Source organism: Hibiscus syriacus, unplaced genomic scaffold (genome assembly GCF_006381635.1).
Source record: "Hibiscus syriacus cultivar Baekdansim isolate YM2019G1 unplaced genomic scaffold, ASM638163v2 tig00111213_pilon, whole genome shotgun sequence".
NCBI classification, from domain to species: Eukaryota; Viridiplantae; Streptophyta; class Magnoliopsida; order Malvales; family Malvaceae; genus Hibiscus; species Hibiscus syriacus.
The window spans coordinates 5,729,757-5,756,515 of NW_024063022.1; the positions used below are offsets into that span (position 1 = coordinate 5,729,757).

Sequence of the window (26,759 nt, forward strand, 5' to 3'; positions counted from 1 at the left end):
TAATCATGTTATGTACCCAAATAATAACTATACAACAAAATAAAATAAACTCGAACGATCCTGACTCAGACAGTGAACGATATAACGAAAAAGAAACCTTCAGCTCTCAAGAGTCTCATACTGAAGAAGAAGAAGAAAACGCTATGAGCTGAAAAGCAAAAATTTGAAACCAAATTTTGTATAAAAAAAGGTACTAATCTCAGCGTTTGTTTCACATTGTATTAATTAGAGGAATTTTTTTATTTTTTTCATAAGCTCAACGTTTATTGTTTTTGGTATATTTATTTGCTTTCTGTAAAGCTATTGATTTATTGTTTTGGTTTAGGTCTTGAAGAGGAGAGAAGTAAGAATGGCGTCGACGGTGTCTTATTACGTGTCATCACCGGAGGCGGCGAGGAAAAGATCATCGACGCCGCAGAGATCACTGACTTCTGGTAATTCCTGATCTGATCTTCCATTTTCTCCGTCGAAGCTTTTCATTCTCTGCTTTTAACTTAGCGACGATAATCTTAATGTCATTCCTGTTTATAATGTAATGATTCATGTGTGAAATTGTTTGAACCTGGATATTTTATGTTTTGAGTGTAATGATTAATGTGTGAGATTGGTCTAATGGTTGAACATTTTATGTTTGCTTCCGAAATTCCTCATCAACAACGAAATCAAGATCTCAGAGCTAAGTAATTAATTATTTTCTTGTTCTTCTTATGTCAGAAAATGGGGAGAAACTTACATATATTAGATTTCTTGTCTCCAATGCCGCGGCTGGTTCTGTAATTGGAAAGGGTGGTTCAACAATTACTGATTTCCAGTCAAAATCGGGAGCTCAAATTCAGTTGTCGCGTAATCATGAATTTTTCCCGGGAACATCAGATAGGATCATTATGGTCTCTGGAACAGTTGATGAAATACTCAAAGTTACGGAACTTATACTTGCGAAATTATTGAATGAGGTGACCTTTATGATGACTTTTAACTGTAAATTTTGTCTTTTAAATTATTACTTATGTATGATTTTTCTTTGTCAGCTCAATCTTGAAGATAATGATGATACTGAACCAAGAACAAAAAAAAAATGGCTGTCCCTTGTTCCCATATGTAATGGGGTAAGGGGAGGTAAGATAGTAGGCTGCCCCCAACACTAGATTGAGAGCAACTTCCGTAGGAGACCTCCTGAACAAAGAACAAAGGTGAGGCTAATTGTTCCCAATAGCTCTTGCGGCAGCATAATTGGGAAAGGAGGGGCTACCATAAAGTAAGAAGTCTACATGGATACTCTGATTTTTTTATTGATATGATTTGAAAATTCACCTATGAAATAATATTTGTTTTGCATCTTGTAAGAAGAGCTCATAACATCCTTGCTGTCTTGAAAGAAAACTATCATTGTTAACATGCTATTTTGTGCTAATGCATCCGAGGAAGTGAGAATATATTACCCATACACAAAAATGGTTGTTTTATGTGGTGTGCAGTGATATTACCCCCTTATTCGAGCATTCAACAGATATTGCAATTCCTTATTGTTATTTATACCTTTCCGTAGGTCATTTAATGAAGATTCCCAAGCTGGCATTAAGATATCTCCTCAGGATAACAATTTTTACGGCTTGAATGATAGGCTAGTGATACTAACTGGTACTCTAGATGAGCAGATGCGAGCAATTGAATTGGTTCTGTCTAAGCTTAGTGAATTCCTTCACTACTCGCAAGCTATAAATGCTCCATTTTCATATGAGGGTGTGTTTTTTTTTATTTGGCCACCAAGTCTAAAGAGACTTATACGCAGCGTTACTTGTCTCTGCTTCATGAGCACCACTATTGCTTTCTATATCATGCCTTATCATGCTGCCTCCTTAACAGTTATATCTTAATCCTCTTACGAAATTTTCAGTTCTTGATGATCATGTGTTCTTTGTGAAATGTCCTCAATGAGCAATTGGTATTATTCCTATCTGTAATCATTACTATGTACTACAGTAAGATTTCTTTAACTTGAAATTTTAGGTGTTTTCTTCTCCGGTTTTCATGGTATTCCATATGCATATGTGCTTCCTTATGCTGCAACAGCGACTTACAATTCAATGAGCTATCCACCGAATGGGACTGGAGGGAAGTTTCCGAATCAAAAGGTTCACCTCTTTCTATTGTGATTTATTTTTATGTGCGCGCGGTAACTGACACTATTTACTCTGTTTACTGCTGAGAGAAACTACATCAATTTGTTTTATTTTGACTTCTATATGGTTATATAAGACGGTCCTATGCACATTTTCATTACTGTTTACGGACACATTTCAGTCAAATTATATCACATTTCTTTTGTATTGCAGTATTTGTGTTCTTATACCCATTTTGATATCTTCCTATATCCTTATTGTTTCTGAATTAAATTGAATAATGTATTGTACTTGATTCAAGTCTTTCATATGTCTGTCCAGGAGGATCATAGCAACTCTATCGCTGTTGGTGTTTCAGATGGCCATATCGGGCTGGTTCTTGGTCGCAGTGGGAGGAATATCATGGAAATTAGTCAGGTTTAGAAGTGATAAAACAGATACCATTTGGTTCATTTATTTTACTTATACTTCAAGCTTGAGCGCTTTGTCATTGCAGGTAAGTGTGACAAGGATAAAAATATCGGACAGAGGCGACTTCATGTCTGGAACAACAGATAGGTATAACAATCCCGCTCTATCGTTCTGTTACCTAAGCAGTAAGTTAACGATGTGATTTTTCTTTATTTGTTTTCTTAAAAGCCATATCTATCTTTTACCTATGGCAGGAAAGTGACAATCACCGGATCCCAGATAGCAGTCCGTCAAGCTGAGTCCATGATAATGCAGCAGAAGGTGGCTAATGCCACTCAGAGGATAATGACTTAGTTTTCCGGTTATCCGAACCATTCTTGTCGAGTCTGTTGATAGAACTGCTTACAACTTCCTCATATAGTTTTGACTAGAAACATATCGTCATGAGTTGACAAAGCCAACAACATTGACGCTAGCTGTAAGAAGGGGAAATTTTTTTATCAAACAGAGCTCTTATTAGGTATTCTTCGGAACACAGAGACTAAATTTTTTGATTTTTTTTTCCTTTTAAGAGAAAAAGGATGTTGGAATAGATTGTCGTAGCTCGACTGAGAATTCGAATTAGCATTATGTGATTTGGTTAAATAAATTGTAATAAGTGTTTGTAGTTAACTCGTGGTATATTATCTTGTATGTTGCTTATGCTTTCGGTAAAACATCTGAATAATTGTAGTTTTGAGAGGATACCCTTTTATTTTTTGTAAACCACACTGATTTCCAAGCTATTGATTGATTAATTCAGATCATATATTATAAAGTCCATTATGGAAATTGCTCCATTCACAATGACCAATTGATACTTGCTTAAGATATCTAGTATTTCATCCTATTAGACCAACTAGTTGTTGATAGAAGATATCATTTTATGACATTAAATTTATGCAAATTTGAGTTTGATCAAATTTTGGTAGTGAGTCGGATGATGGTGATGTTGAATGAGGAAAGTAGGAAAGGAATGGATTGGATGTTGGTGATGTTAAGGGAATTAGGGGTGAGAAATTTAACTTAATAGGGTGATTTTAAATTTATAAAATTCTAGAGGATGTAAAATACATAGAAAAATAAAAAATATATAGTAATTTTAAATTTTCAAGGGTAACTGTCTCCATTTGCCCTCTCGGTTCATCTCTAGTGGTGTTAATTGAGGAAAATAGGGATGAAAATGGATAGTGTAAGATTATGATTCGGATCTGGAAAATAATCAGATTAGGGTATCTTTATCAATTGACATTTGGATATTTGATTTGTTGAATGGATTGGGCTTCTATGTTTCTAAATGAGTTTAAATTAAATTAAGTTGGGTTTGGGTGTTACTTATGATTATTGCATTGTAGGGTAAAATTAGGGGTGGTAAATGATCAAAGTTTGAAAGAGTAAAACTGTGTTTGTATTCATTTGTTTATTTTTTATGGTGTTTATGTTTGATTTATGTTCGTTTAAATTTTCAGCATCATGTTTGTGTTTATTTATTTTTGAAGGTGTTTGTGTTCATTTGTTTAAGGTTCGTGAATATGTTCATTTAATGTTCACGAACATGTTGACACCAACACTTGCTTTTATCCTTGACTATATGATATTGCTTTATTAAATTCATCGACTATTAAAAGTTACAAAATGATCATTCAATTATAGAATGTTACTTTGTTAAGTCCTTTGACTATTAAAAGTTATAAAATGATCACTCGACTATTTATTATATTCCAAGCTCATCCTTTTCTATTTGAAAACGGTTGTTATCTAAGTTAGATGTTAACATGATGGCTGAGATATGATAGTTGTTTGAGATTCTGAGATCATATTTAATCATATCACACAAGTAATACCGTTAATTTTTTAATAAAAAAAGACGAGTTTAGAACATAATAAATAGTCAGATGACCGTTTTATAATTTTTAATAGTCGATGGACTCAACAAAGCAACACTCTATAATCGATAGATTATTTAGTAATTTTTTAATAGTCAAGTGACTTAATAAAATAATATCCTATAATTGGGGGACCATTTGTGTACTTTACCCAAATTTAAATTCAAATTCAAACTGAAATTAAATATTGTATAAAAACAAGTTAAATATTCAAAAAAATATATTTTAACTGAAGCAAGTTAAATATTAGTACCTTGCATACTTCTAAAAAAAATTAAAAACAATAATGCTACGTATCCTATCAGATATAATAATAATCTGAATTTTAAAAACAATAATGTTACTACCAGTAGGAATGGGCACGGACGAAACGGGTAGTTTTTTTTTATTACGATCCGAAAATATTTATTTAAAACCTAATTTTTTAGATTTTTTTATACTCAAACTTATACCAATTATTGGATTAAAATTTCAACACTCGGTTGATTCGAAAATGTATATCTAAAACTCGGCCCTTCGATAATTTTAAGTTTGTTCTCGCCCCAAACCTACTCTGATTATTAGATTAAAATTTTGACATGACCTAATTCGAATATATTAATATTTTAAAATAATTAAAATAATATATTTTATGCTAATAAATTTATGATTATTTGTTGTATTTTAAATTGTTAAATTAATATATTTGATAATAATTATTATATTTAAAATAATATATTGTAATAATATAAAATAAAAATTCTTACAATATTAAATATTAATATATATAAAAATAAAAATTAAACGAGTCAGATCATTGATTTTTCACCTTAAACTCAACCCCGTCCCACCCGAACCTCATAATTTCAACAAAGAAATACCCACCCTATAAGATCAAGTCAAAACGCATCAGGTTCGAGTATTTTGATCATCCCTACTCACAAGGGAAGAGTCTCATTTACACCCTAATTCCAACAGATAACTAAATTTTAAACAAAACAAGAAAGCAAAAAAGATGCACCAATACTTGACTTCATCAAAATCATTCATCTCAAAAGAATTCACAATATACATTTCCTTGTTTTATAAACTTAATATTAAACATCACACAAAAGGCCCCTTATGTTTCAGAACTTGTAATATGATCACATTAAACATTGTACTATAGCAATGACATAAAAGCAAAACCCAGACATCCAAAAAAACACTAAACATAACTATCAATCAATGACTTCCTCATCTCCTCAACAATGGCAGTAGGCTGAGCTTCTCTCAGCTTGAACACACTCTCTATCACAGATAGTTCCGTTGCAGTGGTGTCCGACCCGCAAAAGGCCGTCCAGTCATTTACGGTCATCCCAGCAGCTATCACTTCGCTCCCGCGGTTGATGGTACCAGCCACCAGTGGAACTTGAAGAAGCGTCGAGAGCTCATCCAAGTCCTCAATGGATGTATGAGGATGGACCTTGCACCATGTCAACAACCAAAATCAGAATATATATATATATATATATATATATAAAGGGAAAATACATGGTAGTTATCGTTGCTTAAAGAAGAGATTCAATCTTACCAAGCCACCTCTGTTGGATAAGGCACAGTAGCTCCCTACAAGAATATTACCGGCAATCGTCTGCCTGAAAACTTCTACACCAAGAACATCTGCAATTATCTCCTCAGTTTCCTGATTCAAATTGAACACAAACAGTTGTAATACCATAAAGATGCAAAAGGAACACATTCATGCTTGTGCCATCTTACTCGGAAGTCGGAAACAAAAAAGGCACCGACAGCTTTAGTTAACATTAGGCTTTAAGATCAATGTTAAGGTATCTTTAAATAATCTTTTCAAACAAAGATGTAGAGACCCAAAACGAAAGAGTCATAGTTTAGTCAAAAATTTTGATACAAGTTCAAAAATATTCTTACTCCTTTGAATAAAATGGAAAGGCGGGGTCCTCTTCACCGCACTTGGTAATAATTTAATCAATTATTGATATGGCATACATAAGTTTACCTTATCTAGATCAGTGTGTGTCAAAGCAACATGATCATTGCAAGCGATACAGTTCCCAAGAGCAGACAGTTTCTCCTCTATGCGCTGAACAACAACTTGATCCGGTAGACTATTCCGCAAGTGTTGAAGTTCTTCGATAAGAAAGAATAAGCCAACATCAATGTTAGAAAGTAGAAACTGAGTTTAAACTTCAAAAATAGGACAAAAATGTGATTAAAAGCCTCTAGGTTTAACATGCCACAGTTCAGATCCGAATCAGTAATAATAACAATAGAAGAAAGTCACCATTCTCCCTTCATGATAACTCATAAAATTACCTTGATCTGTGGTATTGTGGGGGACAAGTAGCCCATTCTTATTTCCTGCGGAACAAAGAAAGCTCGGATAAGCAAAGCCAGAGGCATCTAACAGATAATATCGATAAAGCCTTAAAAAGCTCTCACCAGCACACAGCCGTCCTATTATTCTAGTGCCAGCAATAGAGGTCTTAACAACTGGAATAACATCAGCCAGCTCCGACTCAAAAGCACTGCAAGGTGCCAGTATAACCTTAGCATATTATCAAGAATGCGAAAAGAAAAATGTAGAAGACACTCACCTATAGAAGTTTTCTGACCCTCCAATTGCAACCAAGCAGTAAGCATTGGTCAGCTTGGAAAAGACTCCAACTTCACATGAATTTTCAAACTGAAACCCTGCATAAATCACCATATGAGATTAACGAAATATTATGACAATCTTAGCGAATCAAAAGAAGATTAAATATAAATGCTTATAAATGCTGAAAGCTGAAATGAAACTTACTAGTTGCCATTATCAAGCAGAAACAACTGAACAAAGATGACAATTGAAAAGAAAAAGCTCTGCAAAAAAAAAGATGGTTTAAATCAACCAGAGAAAAAAAAGATCCATACAGTTCTTAGATCAAAATAGAAAATTATATTCATCCTTTTTTCATGCATGATATCGTATTCCAACAAGAAACAATTTCTCAAAACTTGTGGTCAAGTTCAAGCAACCACCTTTTCATCTCTTTTCCCCATAGAAAGCTGCTAAAGAAAACATGCAAAACTGATCACATTGGAGACTCAAACAGAACTTCTCCAATGAAAGAGCACAATATTTTGTACTTCACCGAATGATCTAATAGACATTACATCAAATGTTTCGATTTATCCCAAAATCTCTCAACTTTTCACTTATGTAACTTTGATTACAAAGAATAAAAACCACATTAGCAAGTCCTCACAACAAGGGTCAAAAGAATTTTTCTGTATATCAAATATCAATAACACAAAAGTTTTTAAAAAACCTGATTATACATCTCCTCCAAGATATAAACTTCAACCATCTAAAACCATCAAAATAATGTTCATTCACAAAACCAGAACAATGTTTCAACGAAAATCGAAACTTCAACCATCCGCATAAAACCAGATCCCTTGCATATATTGAAGGGCTCTAAAACCTGCTAAGGTATACATGATCCTATCATCGACTAAATGCATAGCCGAAACAGTATCATCTAAATCAATTCCTTAGAAACTTTCCATTTGATGACAATAAATCCGAACCGAAAACTATCAATTCAAAAGTGAACCTTAAAAAACCCCAAAAAAAATCAAATGCCAACAGAAACAAAAAGAACAAAATCATGATTCATCGAAAGAAAGTTACATATTAGCTGCTCCGAAGCACGAACTAGAATACTTGAACAAAAATAAAAAACTGAAGTCTCAAACATCTTACATGTCTTATTGAACCAAAGAAACCCAAACTAGCAAACAGTAAACAAAAGCCCCGATAAAAGGGTGATTCATTAACTAAAGCAATATCATTTAGGACAAAGCAAACTGCTAAATTCCCTGAAAGTGAGGGTTCCAAATAGCGGTGGCGGATAAACATAGAGGGTATACGAGATTAGACAGAATAGGGGAAAATGGATCAAATATTAGCAGATTGATGAAACAACTGCAAATCTCATGACCCAATAGGTAAAAAAAGAATAACTTTTAAAATAAAGTTCAGGGTTTTGAAAGATTTACCTTGTTTGTTGTTGTTGGAATGCAAGGGAGAAGCAGACTTGGTAGGAAGAAGAAAGAGTTGTTTGGCGGCGGGGGGATATGTGAAGAGAGGTTATTGTGTGAGTCTGGGATTTTTAAAGCAAAATATCTACTTTCTTAATATTTAGTTTAATGATTATCTTTTTTATAAATAATTATTATATATATATATTTTTTTTGTAAACCGTATGACTACATATTGTCATACACTAGTGAATATTAAAAGAGTCTCATTAAAATCCTCCTTATACTTAAAAAAAAATAGTAACATTTCTTATATTAATACAAATTAAACATCAAGTTTATCTTCATGAAACAATCGGATAATTAAAATCGGAGAATCAACATGATAAACAAGGTTTTTTAATTATTATTTTTTAAGTATTATTATTATTTTCTATAGTTAATTACGTCATATATATTTAACGTAAGACTCTAATTTTAAATTAATCTTTAGATTTTTAAATGTTTTAATTTCATTCTCAAATTATAATTATTATTTTAAATTAATTCTCAAATTTTTGAATATTGCAATTTCGTCATCAAATTATAACCTTCATTATAAATTAATCCATAAACTTTTTTATCATTCCAATTTTATCTCAAACTATACATATATACTTAATTTATTTAATTATGTATAAATTTAGGTTTATATTGTAATACCCCAAATTTTGACAAGTGACTAAAATGTATGTTTTGAAAGTTTAGTGGCTAAAATATAAATTTTGAAAAGTGTAGGGACCAAAATTGTAACTTTTGAAAGTTATATATTTTAGCTTATAAATGAACAGTTTGGATTAAAACAAATATTTTAATGAGAATCAGATTTTCGATATGTGATTTGTGTTAAAAGCTATAAAGCGGTAAAATTCGATATTGAAATCGGATAATCGAATCGAATCAGAATTTCACGAAATTGTGAAGGATGTTAGATAAAGGTTGGAAATATTATTTCTATATTTTCGAAAAGTGAAATTTAATATGGATCAATATAATTAAGGTTGATTTTCCATGTTAAGCCAAAAATTTAGAATTAGGTGACTAAATTGCAATTTTTAAAATGTTGCAAGGACAAACATGAAAAATCAGAATTTATGATATCTTTGTTATAGATATGATGAGGTAAGGGATGATGTCATATAGTGACAAAGTTGTAGTTATGAAGATTTATTAAAGGTAAAATGGTTATTTAACAAGAAAATGAATTTTTAATTCATTTTTAATGGTTTTTAAACAAGTGTAAAGGAGTTATAATTATAGAAAATTCAGGAAAAAGAAAGCTTACATCCTCCTTGCTGCCGTAAGACTCCATTAATAAGGTGAGAAGTTTTGTTTTTAACTTTTGGTCCATTTTTACTAGAATTTTAAGTTAGGTTATTAAGGATAAAATAACCTACAAAAAATTCTATTTCATTTGGCATAAAAAACTTCATGTTTCATGCTCAAGTTGGTAAGATGTTGATGAAGGGGAAGTGTGATTTTTTATGATTAAATATCGATTTTTAATATTAGAAGTGTTGTAAGAATTGATGAAGAACCTAAGGATGCAAATTAATGAAAATAATTTAGATTTTTGAATATGGCAGTGAGTTTTAAAATTCACTTGAAATTCTATAAAAATATATTTTGAGTTTATTTTTATATATTTGTGTTCTTTTATCAGTCTAGTTTTGTTTAAAAGAAACGGTGATCAATTTCAAGGTATATACAAAAAGATATGAATTTTTAACCGATGAAAGGTCAGAAAAATGGGGCAGCATATTATGCATAAAACAAATTTTGTCGGTCAATTTTTAAAATTTACCATAAATTGTACAAAATGAACTAGAAGGAGTTCTTTATATTGATAGATTCATATTCGAGTCTAGTTTTCAGTGAAATAAACGGAATTAAATTCCAGTGTGTATATCAATACATAATACAGATTGTTTAAAGGTAGTGTGAGTTGTCTGAATATGAAAATTTTAGAATTTAAGTGGAAATGAATTAGAAGCTGAAGAGTAATATTTAAATATTTGAGTATATTTTTGGATGCTTAGAATTGAAGTTAAATGGCAAGAAACCATTTTGAATAAATTAGAAATGTTGAGAAGAATTCTAAAAGAATTCATTTTAATGGTTAGATGGTGGAATTCGAAAGTTTCTAAAACTTTGGGGACTTGTTTGTAAGTTATTAAATGAAGAAGTATTATTTGAGTAAATTATTAAATGCTGGAAAATTTATTAATATGCTTAATTTTGAATTAAATATTGAGTTGAGGTTGAATTACAAATTTATTGAGTTTGGTGGTTGAAAATCGAAAGTTAGGAAAGTTTGAGTTGAAACTATAAATGTTTGAAATGTTGAGGTATTGATTTGAGCATTTTATTTAAGTGCTGGAATTTTTATATTTAATGTGCAATGATTTTAATGGTGAAGGACCATTAAGAACTAAATGGAAAGGTTGAGGTGAATTCTAAAAAGAATTCACAACTTATATCTTATATTAATACGATACTAATATGTAGTTCGGACACTTTGTGTTATTATTTGGTATTGCCAGACCACGACAAATCTAGCAATCGGGATGATTCGAAAGGAAAAGAAAAAGTATGTGATTAGAAATATCGCTTAAAGGAATCTATAGTAAGGCAAAGGTGAGTGTAGTTATTTATTTAATTATTTTGATCGAGGATGACTTGCGATATATCAACCTCATTCCAATTTACAGTTTGATTTATAAAGTTTATAAAGAATATTTTTATAATATTCTATATCAGTTATAAATTATTTAGGGTATGAACTACCCAAGAATGATATTTTTATGATGGATTTATTATGATACATAAGCCCATTGTGTGTTATAATGAGAATTGTTGGTACACTTGGCATGTCATTAGTTGAGTATTTATCCATTATCAGCTTTGATACATTCGTGTATTAATGTTATCATATCAGCTTTGATACATTCGTGTATCAATGTTATCATATCAGCTTTGATACATTCGTGTATCAATGTTATCATATCAGCTTTGGTACATTCGTGTATCAATGTCCAGCACCGTTGGTGCTCATTCAAGTTATGATGGCACTGAAGTGCATTATATCTCAGTATCAGTTACGATTTGCACTGTATTGTGCATAGTGCCCACATTACTCACGTATCTTATGTTCTCATAAATATGCATTGGGCTATGGAAATGAATATGCAAGTTGTGAATGATTTCCAGTTGACAGAAAGTATGATATGCTTATTTTATCAGATATGATTTATCAAAATTTTCATGAGTTCATGATTTAAAACGAAATTTCAGGTCTCGGTGAAGAAATTGACTTGGATAAGTTGGTTTGCCAGTTTAATGTTTTAAGTTGAATTATTTTATTTATGTTTATGATATTTTCATATTTTTCTCACCTTAGATTATTACTGCCTCACTAAGTTATACTTAGCGCGTGATGATTTTCATGTGTAGGTTCTAATAAGAATAAGTATTATCATTAAGGAGCTATCGGAACATCTTTTTGGAAAGACATACATATCATCAGTATCAGTAAGACATCTATGATGTTTCTTTTGACTTTATTTTTAATAATCTGTAATAGTAAACTAGAACTATTTTAGTTTATTTTACTTATTTTAGTTTTATCAGTATATATGCATGAAAATAATATATTATGTTAATATGTTTTTAAAAGATTTCATGAAAAAACATGGTTTAGTAAAATTACTGGTTAACAAATGAATTTATTTTCCTTTAACAAAGAAATAAATTATAGTTGAGATATATTTTAAAATAGATTTTTAAAGTTAGAATAAGAGTGTTTTCAAATGAAACAAATTTTTAGGCAATTTCAGTTCAGCAAATATTTTTAAGTTGATGTAACATTTTTTACTCGTATATCGAGACGTATACGGGTTAAGGGTGTTACATTTATTGGTATCAGAGCTACAGGTTTAGCCAATTCTCGACCTAAACTGAGCCTATGTTATATTAGAAATATGTACATGCCACTAGTATGTCAAAATTACTTATATGGTATGGTCTGATGATTTTATTTTTGATGTTGCTCCTTACTAACGTAAATTTGTGATTGTATTTATATGTCAGGTTCGGAAGGCATAAGACAATCCACCGAACAAGAGGGAATAGTAACGAGGTAGAGTATGTACCTCAATGATAGGGAGCACAGGCACATCAAGGAGTGTCGGCTCCAGATCAGGGAACGTTTTACAAACTCTAGAGACTATCATGGCTCGATATCAACTAGTTGCAACACCTTCCTTTCCTCTGCCACCATATCCTCCTTCAGTTTCGAGAATATCGGTTCTGAAAGAATCAAAAAGTTTAGGAGCTACAGAATTTAAAGGCGAAGCAAACGAAGGCCCAGTAGTTGCAGATATGTGGCTGAATGATGTGGAAATAATGTTTGATAGTCTTCATTGTTCTGATGATGAAATATTGGATGGAATAATTTCATTGTTAAAAGGCCACGGTCGTATATGGTGGACGAACATGATGACACATGTTCATCCAGATCAGATCACTTGGTGGCTTTTCCTGAAAGTATTTAGAAGAAATATATCAGTAAGTTGTTTAATCCAGATGAAGTAGGATTTCTTTAATTTGATCCAGGGTGGTAAATCTGTATACGAGTATAAATGTGAGTTTAATAAACTTGCTCGATATGCCTCGGAGATGGTTATCACTAAAAGAGATATATGCCAGAAATTTATTTGAGGCATCCACCCTAGACTCAGGGGACTGCCGTTGACTGCAAATTTGTCCACTTTTCAGGAAGTGGTGAGTAAAGCAAAAGATTTGAAAATGACACAAAATGAGAGTTATATTATAGAACGGAGATGACAAACTAAAATATCAGGAGTGTCATCCTCATTTTAGTCTAAAAAGAGGTCGAGGTTTCAGTTATCAGTACCAAAATAAATCTGAAAGTGGTATTTTCTATCTTTATGATGAACATGCATTTGTTTTGATTGATCCGGGTTCTACGCATTCCTATGTTAATTCGAAATTAGTTAAAAATAAGAATATTCCGTTAGAACCCATCAATAGTGATATGATAACTATAAATCCATTGGGTCATAGTTCTATAGTTACACGGATTAGTAGAAATTGTCCAGTGAAGATTCAAGGGGTTGTTTTCCCGGTGAATCTTTTGGAGTTACCGTTTGACGAGTTTGAGATTATATTAAGCATGGATTGGTTATCTCGACATTATGGTTGGGATTGATTGTCACATGAAGCGATTATTTATAAAGGATGTAAAGGGTACTGAGATAATAGTAATTGGAGAAAAAGCGAAATATTTGTCTAATGAGATATTAGCAGTGACAACAACGAAAATGATGGAAAAAGGTTGTATAGTTTTCTTAGCAAATGTGATTGATACCCGAACATCTAAAATTCAATTGGAGGATATTCCGATAGTTTAAGAATTTCCAGATGTATTTCCTGATGAATTACCCGGATTATCTCTTGATCGAGAAGTAGAGTTTAAAATTGATATTTTTCGGACACTGCACATATTTCAATGGCCCCGTATAGGATGGTTCCAATGGAACTCAGAGAATTAAAGGCCCAATTACAGGAGCTACTTGATCGAGGTTTTATTAGACCGAGTGTATCTTCGTGGGGTGCACCAATACTTTTTGCTAAAAAGAAAGATGGATCGATGTGATTATGTATTGATTATCGTAAACTGAATAAAGTGACAGTAAAGAACAAATACTCTCTCCCGAGGATCGTTGACCTATTTGATCAGCTTAAAGGTGCTTTAGTATTTTCAAAATTTGATATTCGATCAGGGTATCATCAGCTAAAGATAAAGGATGAAGATATTCTAAAGATGACTTTCAGAACCCGATATGTCATTATGAGTTGTTGTGATGCCGTTTGGATTTACCAATGCTCTAACAACATTTATGGATTTGATGAATCGGGTATTTCAGTCGTATTTGGATCAATTTATGGTTTTGTTCATTGATGATATTTTGGTGTATTCTAAGACTAAAGAGAAATATAACGCATATCTCCATATCATACTATAGACGTTCTGAGATAAAAAGGTTATATGCTAAATTGTCAAAATGTGAATTTTGGCTATCAGAGGTCATTTTCTGGGCCACGTGATTTCAGCATAAGGAATTAGAGTAGATCCCAAGAAAGTGCAACTGATTGTGGAGTGGAAACCTCTACAAAAAGTTTCGAAAGTCCGAAGGTTTTTGGGATTAGTTGGATATTATCATAGATTTGGGAAGAATTTTTCGATAATTGCATATCCACTTACCAAGTTACTCCGAAAGGATGTATCATTCGTCTGGACTGAAAAGTGTCAATAAAGCTTTGATATGCTTAAAAACATTCTGACACAAGGCCCAATATTAGTGCAACCAGAGTTATGAAAATATTATGTGGTTTACAGTGATGCGTCCCATAATTGTTTGGGATGTGCTCTAATGCAATAAGGTAAAGTGGTAGCCTATGCTTCAAGGCAGTTAAAGGCACAAGAACAGAATTTTCTGACACATGATTTGGAGCTAGCAATTGTAGTGTTTACTTTGAAGATATGACATCATTACTTGTATGGTGAGCCATGCTACATTTATACAGATCATAAGAGTTTAAAATATTTCCTCACTCAGAAATAATTAAATCTAAGGTAAAAAAGGTGGATTGAGTTTCTCAAAGATTATGATGTGATTATTGATTATCATTCAGGGAAGGCTAATGTGGTAACTGATGCACTTAGCCGAAAAACCTTTGCTACTATGGAAGCGTTAGATGCACGACTTTAAATGGAAGAAGATGGTGTATTAATTGCATAATTAATATTGAGACCTTCCCTATTAGATTTAATCAATGATCTTCAGAATAAAGATAAGAGTTGTCTAGATATAATGGATCAAGCAAAGAAAGGAAAAATGATAGATTTTAAAATTAAGTCTAATGGATGTTTGTATTATCATAATCGGATTTGCGTACCAGATGATAAAGAACTAAAGAAATATCTTCTTTCTGGAGCTCATTATAGTCTTTTTACTATGCATTTAGGAGAAATAAAATGTATCAAGATTTGAAGACCGATATTGGTGGGTAGGAATGAAAAGAGCTATCATTAAGTTTGTTTCTAAATGTCTAACATGTCAACAAGTAAAAGTAGAACATCAAGTACCTTCGGGGTACCTATCTCCATTCCTTAGTGGAAATGGGAAAGAGTTACCATGGATTTCGTAACATGTTGATCTTTGACATTTAGTAATAAATATTCAATATGGGTGATTGTGGATAGATTGAAGAAAATAGCACACTTTATCCTAGTTTGAGAGGATTATTCTATAGAAAAGTATGTTGAGTTATATATAAAAAATAGTACGACTTCACGGAGTACCTATTTCGACAGTTTTAGATAGAGACCCGAGATTTACTTCGAGAATTTAGAAGTCTTTGCATAAAGCATTGGGAACAAGATGGAGCTAACTATTCATATACTTGAAAACATGCTAAGGGCATGTGTTATTGATTTCAAAAGATCATGGGAAAAGTATTTGCCTTTATCAGAGTCTAATTATAACAACAACTATCAATCAAATATTAAAATGGCTCCTTTTGAAGCACTGTAAGGAAGAAAATATTGAATGTCACTGAATTAGTATGAACTAAAAGATTGAGATGTAATTGATCCATATCTGATTAAAGAAGTTGAAGACAAAGTAAAATTAGTTCAAGATAATCTCAAGGCAGCTACTAATGGGAACAAATCTTATGTTGATTTAAAAAGAAAAGAGATTGAATATCAAGTAGGTGATAAGGTATTTCTTAAGGTGTCACATTAGAAAAAGATTTTGAGATTTGGACAGAAAGGGAAATTGAGTACAAGATTTATCGGGCCATACGAGATTGTAAAAATAGTTGGACCAGTAGCTTATCAGTTGGCATTACCTCCAGAGATGAATAAGATTCATAATGTATTTCATGTATCGATGCTTCGAAGGTATCAATCAGATCTTTCACATGTAATTACACCGGAGGAAATTGAGATTCAACCAGATTTATCATAAGAAGAGGAGACAATAATGATTCTAGCACATGGAGTCAAAGAACTAAGAAATAAGATGATACCACTGGTAAAAGTTCTATGGCGGAACCATAAAATTGAGGAAGCAACTTGGGAACGAGAAGAAGACATTAAGAAAAAGTTTCTAATCTATTTAATTCAGGTATGTAGATACGTAGAGAAAATTAGAGGACGAATTTTCTTTAAGGGGAAGGAATTGTAATACCCCAAATTTTGACCAGTGGCTAAAATGTAAGTTTTGAAAGTTTAGTGGCTAAAATATAAACTTTGAAAAGTGTAGGGACCGAAAGTGTAACTTTTAAAAGTTATATATTTTAGCTTATAAATGAACAGTTTGGATTAAAACAAATATTTTAGTGAGAATCATAATTTTATGTATGGGATTTGTGTTAAAAGCTATAAAGCGGTAAAGTTCGGTATTGAAATCGGATAATCGAATCGAATCAAAATTTCACGAAATTGTGAAGGTTGCTAGATAAAGGTTGGAAATATTATTTCTATATTTTAGAAAAGTGAAATTTAATATAGATCAATAGAATTAAGGTCGATTTTCCATGTTAAGCCAAAAATTTGGAATTAGGTGACTAAATTGTAATTTTCAAAAAGTTGCAAGGACAAACATGAAAAATCAGAATTGATAATATTTTTGTTATGGATATGATGAGGTAAATGTCATAGAGTGGCAAAGTTGTAGCGATGAAGATTTATTAAAGGTAAAATGGTTATTTAACAAAAAAAAATGAATTTTTTAATTCATTTTTAATGGTTGTTAAACAAGTGTAAAGGAGTTATAATTATAGAAAATTCAGGAAAAAGAAAGCCTCCATCCTCCTTGCTGCCGTAAGACTCCATTAATAAGGTGAGAAGCTTTGTTTTTAATTTTTGATCTATTTTTACTAGAATTTTAAGTTAGGTTATTAAGGATAAAATAACCTACATGAAATTCTCTTTCATTTGGCATAAAAATCTTCATGTTTCATGCTCAAGTTGGTAAGATATTGATGAAGGGGAAGTGTGATTTTTTATGATTAAAGATCGATTTTTGATATTAGAAGTGTTGTAAGAATTGATGAAGAACCTAAGGATGCAAATTAATGAAAACAATTTAGATTTTTGAATATGGCAGTGAGTTTTAAAATTCACCAGAAATTCTATAAAAATGATTTGGAGGTTATTTTTATATATTTGTGTTCTTATATCAGTCTAGTTTTTTTTTTAAATAAACGAGGATCAATTTCAAGGTATATACAAAAAGATATGAATTTTTAACTGAGGAAAGGTCAGAAAAACGGGGCAGCAGATTTTGCATAAAACGGATTCTGTCGGTCAACTTTGAAAATTTACCATAAATTTTACAAAATGAACTAGAAGGATTTCTTTATATGGATAGATTCGTATTCGAGTCTAGTTTTCAGTGGAAGAAACAAAATTAAATTCCAGTGTGTATATCAATACAAAATATTGATTCTTTATAGGTAGTACGAGTTGTCTGAATATGGAAATTTTAGAATTTAAGTGGAAATGGATTAGAAGCTAAAGAGTAATGTTTAAATGTTTGAGTATATTTTTGGGTGATTGGAATTGAAGTTAAATGGCAAGATACCATTTTGAATAAATTGGAAATGTTGAGAAGAATTCTAAAAGAATTCATTTTAATGGTTAGATGGTGGAATTCGAAAGGTTCTAAAACTTTGGGGACTTGTTTGTAAGTTATTAAATGAAGAAGTATTATTTGAGTAAATTATTGAATGCTGAAAAATTTATTAGTATGCTGAATTTTGAATTAAATATTGAGTTGAGGTTGAATTACAAATTTATTGAGTTTGGTGGTTGAAAATCGAAAGTTAGGAAAGTTTGAGTTGAAATTATAAATGTTTGAAATGTTGAGGTCTTGATTTGAGCATTTTATTTAAGTGCTGGAATTTTTATATTTAATGTGCAATGATTTTAATGGTGAAGGACCATTATGAACTGAATGGAAATGTTGAGGTGAATTCTAAAAAGAATTCACAACTTATATCTTATATTAATACGATACTAATATTTAGTTCGGACACTTTGTGTTATTATTTGATATTGCTAGACCACGACAAATCTAGCAATCGAGATGATTCGAAAGGAAAAGAAAAAGTACGTGATTAGAAATATATCTTAAATGAATCTATAGTAAGGCAAAGGTGAGTGTAGTTATTTATTTAATTATTTTGATCGATGATGACTTGCGATATGTCAACCTCATTTCAATTTACAGTATGATTTATAAAGTTTATAAAGAATATTTTTATAATATTCTATATCAGTTTTATGAATTATTTAGGGTATGAACTACCCAAGCATGATATTTTTATAATGGATTTATTATGATACATCAACCCATTGTACGTTATAGTGATAATTGTTAGTACACTTGGCATGCCATTAGTTGAGTATTTATCCATTATCTGCTTTGATACATTCTTGTATCAATGTTATCATATCAGCTTTGATACATTCGTGTATCAGTGTTATCATATCAGCTTTGGTACATTCGTGTATCGATGTCCAGCACCGTTGGTGCTCATTTAGGTTATGATGGCACTTAAGTACATTATATCTCAGTATCAGTTACGATTTGCATCGTATTGTGCATAGTGTGCATCTTACTCATGTATCTTATGTTCTTATAAATATGCATTGGGCTATGAAAATGAATATGCAAGTTGTGAATGATTTCCAGTTGACAGAAAGCATGATATGCTTATTTTATCAGATATAATTTATCAGAATTTTCATGAGTTTATGATTTAAAACGAAATTTCATGTTCCAGTGAAGAAATTGATTTGGATAAGCTGGTTTGTCAGTTTAATGTTTTAAGTTGAATTATTTTATTTATGTTTATGATATTTTTAGATTTTTCTCACCTTAGATTATTGTTGCTTCACTAAGTTACACTTAACGCGTGATGATTTTCATGCGTAGGTTCTAATAAAGATAAATACGATCATTAAGGAGCTATCATAACATCTTTTTGAAAAGACATACATATCATCAGTATCAGTAAGACATATATGATGTTTCTTTGACTTATAGTGACATGTATAATTATGTTAGTGATTTCTATTTATCGTATTTTTTTAATAATCTATAATAGTAAACTAGAACTATTTTAGTTTATTTTACTTAGTTTAGTTTTATTAGTATCTATGTATGAAAAGAATATATTACGTTATTATGATTTTAAAAGATTTCACGAAAAGACATGGTTTAGTAAAACTACTGATTAACAAATGAATTTATTTTCATGTGACAGAAATAAATTATAGTTGAGATATACTTTAAAATAGATTTTTAAAGTTAGAATAAGCGTGTTTTCAAATTAAACAAATTTTTATGCAATTTCAATTTAGTAAATATTTTTAAGTTAATGTGACATATTTGACTCGTATATCGAGACGTATACGGGTTAAGGATGTTACATTTATATTATGTTATCCATTTTAACTGTAAAATTCCTCGTGGTTTTGTCTTAATTCTAATTGACTTGTGTCACACACCTAATTGTAGTGGTATATACTTAATTTATTTAATTATATATAAATTTAGGTTTATATATTATGTTGTCCATTTTAATTGTAAAATTCCTTTTGGTTGTCTTAATTAATTCAAATTGATTTATGTCACACACTTAGTTTTAGTAAGTCTTCCGACAGAAATATTTTACACACACAAGATCTCGAACTTAAAACTTACTTAAGCGATATCAAACTGCTTACCACTTAAATCAATCTCTTTAGCAAGAACGGACGTAAGATTTTATGCTGAGGGATGACGAATTTAAACTTTTAAAATTCTAGTGAGAAGAATTTGAATTTCAGGAAGAGCGAAAACATTTTTTTAATAAAAAATATATATATATATATATATATATATATATATAATAATAATTTTAAAATTTCAGGGGAACTATTTCACCCAGACCTCTCAGCCCAACCCTCCTCCCTCGTATATATTCAATATTACGAAGACATGTACAAGTTGTTGTATTCAAAATTTTCTATGTAAAAAAATAGTTTTTTAATTAATTTAACCTGGTTACGTTTAAAAAGTAGTATCATATATCTTTTAGAATTTGTTAGAATTTTTTTCTATAATTATTAAAACTGTTTATAATTTATAATTTTAATAAAAACTATAATTCTTTATATATTTAGAATTAATTACATAAAAAATCCTCAAATTATGACTTTTATTCTAAATTAGTCCATAAAATTTTAAATGTTCCAATTTTATCCCTTAGCTAATACTATCATTCTAAATTAGTCCTCAAACTTTTAAACATTTCATTTTCACCCACAAACTATGATAATCATTCTAAATTGGTCCCCAACTTTTTGAACATTTCAATTTCATCCCAAACTATACGTATATACTAGTCACATCTTTTGTTAATAAAATCGTTGGCTAAGTTATATTATTACATGTTTGAAAAAAAAATTAGGTAAAATATACTTGAAACTGATTACATATTTGGATGACTTTAGGTTTGAAATTGAAACATTCAAAAGTTTAGAGACTGATTTAGAATGAGAGTCATAGTATGTGAATGAAATTAGAATGTTCAAAAGTTTAAAGACCAATTTAAAATAAAAATCATAATTTGAGGACACACGGTGCAATTAACTCTAGATTTTAAGTAGAGAAAAAATCTAGTCAAATAGTGCGCCGTTTGTTTTATTTTATTCCATATATTATGCGCCTTTAGAATTAAGAATAAGAGGTTTGTTTACTTTAGAATGATTAAGCGTTAAATTATTCAAATGCTAAATAATTCATATGCTATGTATAAATTAGCTCTGAATGTGACATGTTGTTTGATAATGGCTCTGAATCATTCAGAATGTACTTCTGTACTGAATCATTCAGAATGTACTTCTGTACTGAATCATTCAACATTGTTTTGCTGAATCATTCAACACTGTTTTGCTGAATCATTCAACATTGTTTTGCTGAATCAATCAGCACTGAATCATTCAGAAGTATGAAACAAACACGTTAAATGCTGAATAGTTCAGCATTCAGCGCAGAATAATTTTATTCAGAGCCAAACAAACAATCCCTAAATAAATGAATAAACGATGCACCGTTCAGAATTGGGTTGGGTCCATTTAAGTTTACTTCTAGTTATATTCCTCCTTCTAAGGTCATTGTTACAAAATATTCAAATATCTATAATAAGGATTACTATTAAAACAACTATAAGAAGGACTATCATTACAATATATAATTAAATTATGACTTACAAAATAAATATCTAAAGTATATTATTATTTTTAATTAAGTACTTAAAATATTTTTTAATCAAAATAAGTACTTAAAGTTATTTTTTAATCAAAATAGATATCTAAAATATTTAATTTTTTTATCTAAGTACCTAAAGTATTATTTAATTAATGTCACATATAAATTTTTTTAGAATTTAAATAAAAAAAAGATTGAATATTTCAAATATTTATTTTGATTAAAAAAATAACTTTAAGTACTTATTTCAACAGGAAAGTACTTTAAGCACTTAAATTAAAATAATGATATACTTTAGGTACTTATTTGTGATATAAATCTTAGATTATTAATCGAACTATTGTTCAAACATGTGACAACTTAAGTTGGTATAAAATTAGATTCGAACCCACACAAAAATAGAATTAAAATCACCAAGAATGAGTTAGATTTTTTTAAACAAAAGTCAATATTCGAATTTTGATATCATAAAATAAAGTTGAGTTCTCATAAGCAGGAAAAAGCTACAACATTTGTTCAACAACAACAACGAACAAACTCAAATCTAATGTCATTACAATTTTATTCATACATGGAATACGAAAATCTGAGGACAATACAAGTACCTGCCTACCCTTCACGGTTGCTCCTCTTCAGGTCCTCATTCTCCTTGCTAAAGTAATCGATTCTCGACTGGAGGATGTTTATCATAGCTTGAGCACTCATCATTTCGAGCTTCAACGACTCCCTCTCGACCGAGATCTTGTGGATCTCGTTCTGCAACTCATTGATGAGCTTCATGCAGCCAGGAGGCACCACCGAATCCAGATTAGCAGTTTCGAATACCGGTGGAGGGACACGGGGCCTGTTCTGCCTGGGCTCCAGAGATTCCATTAACGAGAATTCCAGGAGTGCGGAAATTGCGGTTGTTGTCGCAGATGATGGCGACATCATGACCATCGCTGCTGTTGTCGTTGTTGATGAGCAGCGATCCTGAGTTGTTCGAGTTGAATTCTCGGAAGCATTTGTATCGTTGGGAGCCGAATCATTGTTCCATCTTCTCTTGTACTGAAGCAGAGGTAAGGGTGCTTCTCTATTAAGAACGCATACCGGAGGGCAATCATCGGCTCCCTCGACCTTGCATGGAGGCAGTGGAATACTGTAATCTGCTCTTTCATTTGGTGAGTCTCTAGGAATTCCATCATCAGGCAGAGCATCCTCACCAGCATGTCGAGTCTCCTACAACCATTTTAAAAGAAGCATTAGAGGCAACCGAGACTTACGAAGACGAGGCCAACGATTTTTCGATTATACAACTATATTTTCCAACTTACAAACAAACAGGGAAGAAAGAACTAAAACGAAAATCAGAACCGCTAAACCTTATGCATCGAAAATAAAACTAGATCAACGGTGTTGAGCTATCTATAGTTCTTGCACCATTAGGGTTTGATTTCTACATTTTGTTGCATATATCATCAGTACAAGAAGGGGAAAAAAGAGACAAGAACAGACATATTAGTAGCAGAACCAAGTACAAAAAACAATTTGTTATGTCGAATTTTGAAACTAGAATATGATGCATACATGAAATAAGTGCAGGCATCAATTACGCACTCTACAATGCATCAAATACACATAGGAACGTAACTGAAGAGGAAGAACTGTTGAGATTTTAATTGATTAACTAATACAATAGGATCTCTAAATAATCTGCAGTCTGTCACACCGTATCAGCCTTGTGTCTATCAGAACCGAACGGTTTCTCTAAGATAGGAGTGCAGATGGATGCTCATCCAAATTCTAGAAAAGGAAGTGACTAACTCGATCGCACAAAGGCTACCGTACCTAGTATTGCATCCCATCCTAGCTAGTCAAGAGGGGGAAGTCGGAACTCTAATATCTCTAGGACGGCACCAAGAGAAAGAGCAATCCCGGTAACTCCTACCTCAAAACTTGCTGAAAGTTCGTACCAGTTCAGGACAAACAATAAACTGCAATTATAAAACTACGAAACGTACATTTATTATTAATACCGTAATTGGGAACTCAATAGGCTATCTCAGAATCTTGTTCATTATTGTTCAAGAAAATTTTTGAGAAAAAACTAAAGTACAAACCTGCCCAAAACCAATCCTTTGAACAGCATTACTTTCATTCACAGCCTTCTCAGCAGTTGCCACATCATTGCCAGCAGTCGCATCATTTCCAGCTACACCATCACCCCCGACATCTAGTCCCGGAACCAAAGCTGCTGATGCATCATCCCATTCCGACTCAATAAAGGGTGCATATCGGTTTCCATTGGGTGGTCCTATATTGTTCTTATGGAATACCTTACATAGCACATACCCCTTCTCCACTCGAAAGATAGAGAGAAGGGAAAAAAAGAAAACGAAAAGAAACAATACATATAACATTATTTTCCGAAATTGTAAATAAATAATAAGTCGTAGAGAATATTTTAGGACTTCGAAACATAAGATTTCAAAAGTACTGACGGATCCTGTAGAGTAAGGTATGAATCTTAAATAACTCGAGCTACACGCGAATATATCATCCGCTGTATCAAATGATATCATCACAAATGCGATATCCGGAATCTCATTTTACTATTATTTTCTAGCATCTCATTCAGCAATGAAACATAAGCAAACGATATACAAACAATTCAAACTCATATTTGTTATCATCTTATTCCATGTTTCATAATTTTCCCATACAGAAAAGTGTCTCGATTATCAAGTATGTCAGTTCTTCGGTATAATCAGACCAATGCGGACTCATCCATCATCCAAATCGTAATGTACTAAGTATCTCATGATAAAATTCGATAGCTCTCATCATCTGAAATCTATGTAAATGCAACCATAGATATCACTAAGTCTTTCATGATAAAATTCAACAAGTCTCATCATCCGAAATCTATCTGAAATGTGCTGCAATCTCTTAACATACATAAAAGTGTAGGCTGTAATATCAAATAAACGCAACCATAGATAACGAATCATAATCACTACGGAGATCAGTTTATATAGTCTCTAACCTGCAATGCCCCAATTCTTTCTAATTCTTCTTCGACAAGTCTATACTCATGCATAACCCAATTGGTTCGTACACCGTCTGGAGCTCTCCCGCTATGGAATACGAGCGTCTTCTTCATCGCCATAAGCTTTTTGTTGTGTCGGACTTCTCGATCTTTCCCGGTGGCCTTCCAATACCCTTGGATCGTAGCCCTGTTCATTCTAGCCCCATTCCCATACTTCCTGTCCAATAAACTGAAAAAATACCACTCTTGATCTCTCGTTTTCAACTTCGACTCGTCTGAAAAACAATCACAGACAAGAAACTTTAGCACCATTGCTCAAAATCCACACAGTAAACCCATTGCAAAACAGCATAAGAATAATAGCAAAGTTCTCATAAAAAAAACCTCCAAACAGATAATGCTTCTAAATTTTTCAAAAGAAAACAGAAATTAACAATTAGATTCAAATTTAGCCTCTAAAATCTTGAGCAAATTTCAACAGTCTACGAACTATACCTGAAAGTTCCCAAGGCTCATGCCTGTAAATATCGACTTCAGCAATGGCGTTGAACCTGACGGGCTTGTTGGAAACCTTTCTTTTCAAGTAATAGCTAATCAACTCTTCATCTGTCGGGTGGAATCGAAACCCAGGAGCCAAAGCCGTCGCCGAACCTCCAGTATTCTTAGCCGCCGGACCGGAAGTCGGTACCGGAGCTAAAGTTAAAGAAGTTTCACGACTCATAACGAAACTTGTCTGGGTGGAGAACAAATAAAAAATGGTTTTTCCCCTTATTGAAGTAAGAAATGAAATGGAAGAACAAAGTACTTATTGATTGAGGCAGAAGAAACAAAGGGTACCTTCAATTGCAAGAAATTTCAGCCTTTCTATTTTGGATTTTCTGAGTAAAAATAAATAAATACTAAATTATTGTACTTTCTACTTCATTGTCATCTGTTACTCTGTACTGTTAAGTGCTTTTTAAACATATATGGTAATAAATCTAATTTAATTTTTCAAAATATCCAAGTGGATTTAGTATTTATTAATATAAGGGTAAAGTATACTAATGATTACTGAATTTTTCTAAAGATTTTATTTAGGTGCCCTAACTTTTAAAAATTACAATACAATCCTCTTACATTTAGTCCGTTTGCAATATGGTTCCCGACGTTACACTACCGTTAGTACATTTGTAATATGGTCACTGAACTTTTCAGGCGCTTGCATTTAGGTCCCCCAACTTTTAAAACTTGCAACACAATCCTCATTTTCATTCTACACTCCAAATTCCTTTTCGATCTCGATTTTTTTTTTCGTTCCTCTCTTCTCATTTCTAGCGTAACTTTTCAGTCGGGGATGTATGTGAAATTCTAATCTAACTTTGAATTATGTGGATGTGTTGACTTGAATAAGGTTCCATTGAGAGAAGACCCGACCAAGGGACTATTGAGACCATCAACGATTCAAGGTGTAATGTTAGATACAAGTCATCTCAGGTGAAGCATAGATGTTTAATTAAATGCTTGTGAGAAAAAAATGGGGTTAGAAATGCAGAGTTGACAAACACTACTAAGATGAACTAAGTATCATTGTTGAAAGTCACCAACAAAGCTGAAATTATTTTTTATAAATTGCATATAATAATTTATTCGTTTAATCATTGTGGTTAAAGATTTTCCAACAGATGATCAAATATAATAAAATCCCAAACAACGCATTCACCTCTCAGTCTTTTTCGCAACTCGAAAGGCATCATGACATGGTCAAGTAGCTGCTCCAAATATAATACCTGTCATGATGCCTTTCGAGTTACGTGTATGCAGAATTATCTTCTAAAATTATAATTCAATACAATTCAACCGTAAAATTTCCAAAACATGT

At 31.7% G+C, this 26,759-nt stretch overlaps 3 protein-coding genes across 3 annotated transcripts; 1 reads left to right on the forward strand and 2 right to left on the reverse strand.

The window, feature by feature from the left end:
* The first annotated feature begins 295 nt into the window (after positions 1-295).
* On the forward strand, positions 296-3,267 carry LOC120156066 (protein BTR1-like). Its single transcript, XM_039167478.1, has 9 exons — positions 296-434; positions 715-953; positions 1,029-1,081; positions 1,184-1,255; positions 1,547-1,740; positions 2,008-2,132; positions 2,442-2,537; positions 2,617-2,678; positions 2,786-3,267. Exons 1-9 carry the CDS (start codon positions 350-352, stop codon positions 2,883-2,885), a joined length of 1,026 nt encoding a protein of 341 aa, XP_039023409.1. The 5' UTR covers positions 296-349; the 3' UTR covers positions 2,886-3,267.
* A 2,187-nt stretch (positions 3,268-5,454) lies between these two features.
* LOC120156143 (eukaryotic translation initiation factor 6-2-like) lies at positions 5,455-8,581 on the reverse strand. The gene is made up of 8 exons (XM_039167554.1): positions 8,498-8,581; positions 7,257-7,315; positions 7,051-7,147; positions 6,896-6,981; positions 6,770-6,814; positions 6,453-6,583; positions 6,009-6,119; positions 5,455-5,900 (listed from the first exon to the last, which is right to left on the reverse strand). Exons 2-8 carry the CDS (start codon positions 7,264-7,266, stop codon positions 5,643-5,645), a joined length of 738 nt encoding a protein of 245 aa, XP_039023485.1. The 5' UTR covers positions 7,267-7,315; positions 8,498-8,581; the 3' UTR covers positions 5,455-5,642.
* A 13,837-nt stretch (positions 8,582-22,418) lies between these two features.
* On the reverse strand, positions 22,419-25,649 carry LOC120156065 (NAC domain containing protein 50-like). The gene is made up of 4 exons (XM_039167477.1): positions 25,394-25,649; positions 24,896-25,173; positions 23,970-24,203; positions 22,419-23,088 (listed from the first exon to the last, which is right to left on the reverse strand). The coding sequence occupies exons 1-4, from the start codon at positions 25,617-25,619 to the stop codon at positions 22,480-22,482; spliced, it is 1,347 nt and encodes a 448-aa protein (XP_039023408.1). The 5' UTR covers positions 25,620-25,649; the 3' UTR covers positions 22,419-22,479.
* Positions 25,650-26,759: the final 1,110 nt, after the last annotated feature.

Coding starts and splice junctions, on each gene's coding strand:
- LOC120156066 (XM_039167478.1), top strand. CDS start 350: ATGGCGTCGACGGTGTCTTATTACGTGTCATCACCGGAGGCGGCGAGG. Junction 435..714: donor GCAGAGATCACTGACTTCTG/GTAATTCCTGAT, acceptor TTCTTATGTCAG/AAAATGGGGAGAAACTTACA. Junction 1,741..2,007: donor TGCTCCATTTTCATATGAGG/GTGTGTTTTTTT, acceptor TTGAAATTTTAG/GTGTTTTCTTCTCCGGTTTT.
- LOC120156143 (XM_039167554.1), bottom strand. Junction 6,982..7,050: donor GGGTCAGAAAACTTCTATAG/GTGAGTGTCTTC, acceptor GGCACCTTGCAG/TGCTTTTGAGTCGGAGCTGG. Junction 6,584..6,769: donor CCACAATACCACAGATCAAG/GTAATTTTATGA, acceptor TTCTTATCGAAG/AACTTCAACACTTGCGGAAT.
- LOC120156065 (XM_039167477.1), bottom strand. CDS start 25,619: ATGAGTCGTGAAACTTCTTTAACTTTAGCTCCGGTACCGACTTCCGGT. Junction 24,204..24,895: donor AAAGAATTGGGGCATTGCAG/GTTAGAGACTAT, acceptor CGAGTGGAGAAG/GGGTATGTGCTATGTAAGGT. Junction 23,089..23,969: donor AAAGGATTGGTTTTGGGCAG/GTTTGTACTTTA, acceptor AAATGGTTGTAG/GAGACTCGACATGCTGGTGA.